Raw genomic sequence first — 6,404 nt, 5'->3', positions numbered from 1 at the left:
CCAACCCACAGCGCACACTTAATACAGCCCTGTTTGTCATGTGACCACATATCTTTTCTATGACTGGTCAGGATGGTCAGTTCTATTGTTGGAGGCAGACAGATGAGTTATACCTGGACAGACATGCTGCCTTTGAGTGCTCACCGTAATCCGCTACACATGATGGGAGAAATTGGAAATACTTTTCACTTTAGAGTCATTTTAAAGAGGGCTGTCAGAACGTCATGGTTTTTGTTCCTTTAGAGAAATGACACCACAAAGCTGTGCTCTGCTGGAGTGGAAGTACAATTGCCTTCAAACTTGTACCTTCAATTACACCTCAGCCAAATAATTTCATACAGAAACATGTTTTTGCGATTTTGACCATCGTCAAACTCATTATATTCAACTTTTTCCAAGATTGCCTATTATATATTAATTTTAAGGACAGGATTTCTAGGCATAGCCAGGTGGAGGTGTGTTTCCACTTTGGTGGAGGCCTTATCCAGTGAGCGGCAGTTCTGCTGTAGAAAATGCCTTGAGCAGATACAGGAGATGAGAGGAGAATGACCAGACTTCCCCCAGCTGCTGGGAATTTGGCATAAATAACACAAATCCATGGACCTTTTATTAATACCCTTTCATTCTGAAAGCAAACAGGGTCCAACCTAGTACTAGCAAGGTACTAGATTAGGGGTGGGCAACTCCAGGCCTCGAGGGCCAGTGTCCTGCAGGTTTTAGATGTGTCCTTGATCCAACACAGCTGATTCAAATGGCTAAATTACCTCCTCAACATGTCTTGCAGTTCTCTAGAGACCTGGCAATGAACTAATCATCTGATTCAGGTGTATTGACCCAGGGTGATATCTAAAACCTGCAGGACACCGGCCCTCGAGGCCTGGAGTTGCCCACCCCTTTACCAGATCGATCCTTTTGTAGCGAGTACTAGCAAAGCATGGGTCCATCCAGTGGTGGTGGTGTCATGGTGTGAGGGTATTTTCTTGGGCTGTTTCATGCCAATTTAATTCAATTACATTTTATTTATGTAGTGCCAAATCACAACAGTTGAGGCTGTTTATATTGTAAAGACCCTAAAATAATAGAGATAAAAACCCCAACAATCAGATTACCTCCTGTGAGGAAGTACTTGGCAAGAGTGGGGAGGAAGAAATTATATTATATATGGTTATAACACCAGATATTGTTGCTGACCATATCTGTGCCTTTATGACCAATTTAGTACCAATTCTCTGATGGCTGCTTCCAGCAGGACATTGCACCATGTCACAAAGCTCACATCATCTCAAACTGGTTTCTTGAACATAATAATGAGTTCACTGTACTCAAATGTCCTCCACTGTGTTCAGTTCTCAACCCAGTGGAGCACCTTTAGGATGTGGTGGAACAAGAGATTCAGAATACAAGAAACAAAGGCAGTTGTGAAGGCAAATGGCAGTCCAGCCTGGTACTACTATAGAGAAGCATCTGGTGAGTGTATTAAGTGAAGGTGTGAAAGGAAACTCAACAATGTGGAATACCTCAATGTATTTATTGCTGTTGTTGAGTCAAGGTTACAATGTTCAACACATTCCTCCGCTTGGAAACTGCCTGCTTGTATGACATTTGGAGAGAGACTACAGATAATGTATTCTGCATAGGCTTAGCGCTACACAAGGAACAAGTGTCTGGTTAAACATGGAAATTTAAAAAGTGGACACAAGGCTGTAGAAAACAAAACAAAACACAACATTATGAAACCATTACATTAAAAAAAATACAAAAACGTCACATTTTATCATGCTTAAAAATATTTTGGTCCAGCTCCCCTGCTCTTTTCAGGAGCCATGGAATGTGATTGTCAGATTGTTGAGCAGTAACACCGATCAATTTAATGCCCTGACAAACAGTTCATATTCTTATAAGCTTGTGCTGCGCGAAAACGTGAAAAATCACAAGTCAAAATCATGCTGAGCTGCTAGGAGGCTTTAAAGTACTGTACCTCGGCTGTCCTAAATGCTGTCATTGCAATCATAAGGCCAGAAGTTTTAGATAGTGGTAAATATCCTTGTTACTATGACCTTGCTATATGTTTAGGCACCCTGATTTTACTTTGTATGCCCTCAATATGAAAAGTATTGCTGAGCATAAGAGTGTGCATAGAGGCAAAAAAGAAGTTAAAGGCAGATTAAAAAAACATGTCCTACATCATAAAACTTTAAGGCAGCAAAGGCACCACGTGCAACTGCTTTTAAGAGGAATGTCTGAAGATGTTTTAAAGTGTTCGAAAGCTAGAAAGAACTCAAACCCCCCCCCAAAAAACATTAAAACATAAATTAAAAAAAACAAATGACATGAAAGGACAATAAATGTCAAAGTGGCCTTCTGAATATCCAACACTCCTGTCACCTTCAAAATCAACTGCCTGTTGGTGAATGAATAAAAAAAAGCAAAAAATACCTTTTGTTATAAGTATACAGATGTTATATATGATACAGTATGATAGGTCATAGTCAAAACATCACATGTGCTAGCATATATTACTCAGACCATTGCTGCACTATTGGTAAGACAATAAAAGTGAAATAAGCTAAACTCTAGAAGTGCTTATATTTCTATCCTGAACAGGTGAACGTTGAATAATATAGCATTGTGTGAAGCTTTTGCTTTAAATATAAATAAAAAAAGAGAGAGATGGAAAATATTCTGAGGGAGAGAAGTGATATCGCCCATCTCTTTGGAATGTGGAAACTTTTGAACTCATCCACTCAGCACGGAGTACGAGACATAAATCTTAATTCTATTAGTTTTATTGTCTTCCTGGCAGGATTTTATAAAGTAATTAGTGATTTTAAATGTCCAAATTTCACAGCATTTTGTTGTTATCATACTTTATTTTTTTTAATTTTTTAGAAAGCAGAAATTATTGTGCAAAGGCACTATACGTGGTAAGCCTATAACAATATGCTGATGCTGTTTCGGTACAGTGCTCGGACAGTGTCTGTCCTGTCCCTGCGTGCTCTTGGGGGTCCCTCCTGGGGGTGTGGCATTTGGTTCTTAAGGAAAAGTCAAAGAAGATTCTTGGATTGTCGTGGTCCCCAGCTTTAGTGGCTCCTTCAAGACATTAGTGTCCCATACCTATCGAAAGACACAAAAACGAGTACATCAGTGGCCTGACTCCAAGTCCATATTCCCACACAGGTCTGTGTTAAACCAAGCAGTGAGGTGTTTAAATTTGGCTCCACAGAAGTCTGAGTTTATTGGACTTGTTTCGACTTCAAAACAAGGAGTCAAAATAGTTTTGCTAATTTTCCATATGGTACTGTGGAAAAGTCTTGACTCACCACTCGTCTTTATATTTTGATTACAAGGAGCAAGACTTTGGTGAAATATTGTTGGTTTTGAGCAAGAGTTCTTCAAGTTTCCCGAAGGTCTTTTATATTTTTTAAAAGACCACCCCTTGTAACAGAGAAATTAACTTTTTTGTTTGTTAAGCTACCTAACGCTGACCTATGAATCATTTAAGTTAAATGGAATAACAGACAGCTTAGCAAAGAACCAATTTTAAAGAGTAAGTCGTGCCCTTAAGAAACAGGAAACAATCCAAGCAAAGACCTAACGCAGGATCTGAAAGATGGCCTTTCTTTGAATCCATCTACTGATCACTAATATCAGAAATGCTCCCAGTGGAAAGAAGTCATGTCAAGTCATGACACAGAGGTACTTCAAATTACATGAGAACTGGTGTCAAAATCAGTGGCAAGTGAACCTATGGAGCGATGATTACAAATTATATTTTTGGTTCAAGTCGTCATCAAAATATATATGAACAGCAGTGAGTACACACACATCTGTAATGATTTGGGGAATGCATTTCAGCCAGTGGTGTTGGGGTCTTGTCAAAATTGAGGGAATTATGAATGCAGCAAAATACCTTCCATCATGCAACAGAACGAGGAAAGTGTCTGATTGGCAACAGCTTCTTTTTTCACTGTGACAATGATGCCAAACACACTCTCAGTCCACTACAAACATATCGGGATAGAAAAACACACACCAGAAAACTATCAGTCATGGATTGTCCTCCCCAGAGCCCAGATCTCAACATTACTGACACAATGTGGGATTGTCCTGACAGAAAACGATGCAAAAGGCAGTAAACATCCAGAGAAGAGCTTTGAATGTCCCCTCAACAAGCCTGGAGAATTACTCCTTAAGAGATGACAAAAACTAAGTGTTGAAGAATAATGGTGACTTTCACACTCATGAGGATTGTACACAATCTGTTTTTGCCTTATATGCTGTACTTCAATGTTTCAATAAAACACTGCACCTATTTTCCATTTTTCTATCAAACTATAAAGAAATGAGGAGTGGCTTGAGATTTTTGCATAGTATTGTATTTCTAGGAACATGATTGTTATCGTACTAATTTTCAATTCAACTTTTCATTTAACACCATCATCAGGTCAAAACGTTCAGTTTCTCCAGTTAACCACCAAATTATTGCAGATGTTTTTTTCTCTCAGCCCAGCAATCATGCTAACAGGTTTACTGACACGACTGTTTGGCTCAAAGCATTGTTGTTTTTAAGCACTTAGTAAGTACTTATTTTTGTTCCCTGTTTCATAGTTCAATCCAACATCTAAAACAAGCCACATAATAATATTAACAGAGGTCCTAATGCCATTCAAGACCCTTGGTTACTTCTGATTTATTAAAAAAGTCGAATACAAGCAATTCTTTTGAATATTTCTGCATTGTTGAAGGACAGCAGATAAGTTGTGCACCCTGATTCATAAACTGCTACACTCAGTAAGCATTGAATTCTACCTATTTTCAAGTGTCTACATAATTTTGGAAACTCTCCAAGCATGTGGAGAGCGGGTGGGCTGTAAACTTCCACGCTGTCCACTCTGGTGTCAGATGTCTGTACGGTGTGACAGCCAACTCTTAGTAAGAAATAAAAAATAAATAAATAAATAAATAAAAAAAAAAAAAAGAAGAAACAAATCCTTTCTCATCCTCTGAGTCAGACTGCTATGGTGTGCTAATCTCGAACATACCAGTTATTAATGTGACAAACCGGCTTGGCAGGAATGCTGCTTGTAACGCTGCCCGGATCTAAGCAACAGACGTGGACGTGTGCAAGAGTGGAAAAGCTGAAAGGTCTGAGTGGTGTCAAGAAGGCTGTTGAGAGCATTCATAAAGGTGAAATTGGTTATGTGTGCGCGTGTGTGTGTGCTCTGAACAAACACCGCATTACGCTGACATGTGTGGAATCTCTCAAGGCCAAAAGCTCTCTTCTGCCTGAGGAGGAGGAGGCTGTGCTCGGATCTGATTTTAAAATAGCAAACAATGTATGGGTAAGTGGCATCCTAAAGCAGCAGCCAAACAAAAGGCCAAACCGCAAACCGAAATACTGCACGGCTGCCTGTGGGAGGACCAGTTATGCGCTTTGGAACACACGGTGTTGTGTAAGTCAAAGCGTAGGTGAGGTCATGCCTCTAATCCCGACAAAAATTAAAATGCTTAAGTGCTTAGACATGTGTCCAAACAAACACAAGTGGAAAAGTTTGCTGCTGGGGGAGTCAAGCGAACACGTGAATTTCTGTCGCTCCTCGCTTGTTACAAGACGCTCCTGCCTGTACACAATGAGATAATCGATGTCCTTGTCCTTTAGTCGATTGTCTAACTTCATTTCCACATTTCCACCTCAACTAAAGGATTAAGTGTGTACCCCTGTGGATTGAGGAAATCCCCCAGTCTTTTCAATTACACAAATGAAGAATGCAGACAAAGTGGCCCAGCTCAGAATGAGCCAGTGAAGTTGAACTCTTCAGAGCGGCCGCACGCATGCCTGTGCGTGGAAAAACTCACCATTAGCAACTGATTTGGTCTCCCCTCTGCCTGCCACCTGGAAAACACGAAGACAAGAAGTTAATGAGCCAGCGAAGATGCAGAAAGACTTCCACTTGCACCTCGCCCACGGATTCTTGCGCCTATCCCACCCGCTTCTGCTGTCTTCCCTGACGTCACAGCATAGCACACTACCTAATGAAAACTCTAACCACCACTTTTCCTGTACAGGGCCCTTTTTTTACATCAGCACAGACCACCGCCTGGTGTCCTCCAGCCCCACTACTCACTTGCAGACCACAGCCTCTGGCCTGCGCTGTAGCTACTGCGGCAACACAAGGCTGCCAGATAAGAAGGAAAAGAGAGTTTGTAGAAAAATGAGTGGTTATGGTGGATATCCAGCCTTTTTCCCCACTTCTGCTAAGCAGAGTTTAAATTTACACACAGACATTCGATAAAACAGATCATTCCCATCAGCTTTTAGTCAAACGTGTTTGAAAATCAGAGGCGATAACAGTGATTCACAGCGGTCGAGCTGCCGCTGCACACCCCAGTGAGGCATCTCTCCT

General features: G+C 40.7%; 1 protein-coding gene across 6 annotated transcripts in view; it reads right to left on the bottom strand.

Moving 5' to 3' along the window:
• Positions 1-1,509: 1,509 nt before the first annotated feature.
• Positions 1,510-6,404, bottom strand: part of cald1a (caldesmon 1a) — a 64,852-nt gene continuing 59,957 nt past the window's right edge. For 5 of the 6 annotated variants that reach the window (XR_015125640.1, XM_086268748.1, XM_086268747.1 and 2 more), the window contains 2 exons: positions 5,857-5,893; positions 1,510-3,114 (listed from right to left, as the gene is read on the bottom strand). Coding sequence is in view for 5 of the 6 variants with exons in the window: in XM_086268748.1 (XP_086124874.1) it covers positions 3,101-3,114; positions 5,857-5,893 (51 nt within the window). In the remaining variant the exon portion in view is untranslated. The remainder of the gene's footprint in view (positions 3,115-5,856; positions 5,894-6,404) is intronic. The other variant, XM_086268751.1, reaches the window with a different exon arrangement.

This window comes from Aulonocara sp. 'chitande type north' Nkhata Bay, linkage group LG17 (assembly GCF_057382095.1).
Source record: "Aulonocara sp. 'chitande type north' Nkhata Bay isolate Kocher_YH1m ecotype deep benthic linkage group LG17, A_spYH_male_GT1.1, whole genome shotgun sequence".
Lineage (NCBI taxonomy): Eukaryota > Metazoa > Chordata > Actinopteri > Cichliformes > Cichlidae > Aulonocara > Aulonocara sp. 'chitande type north' Nkhata Bay.
The sequence above is the reverse complement of the archived record's forward strand: the minus strand, read 5'-3'. Positions and strand labels throughout refer to the sequence as shown.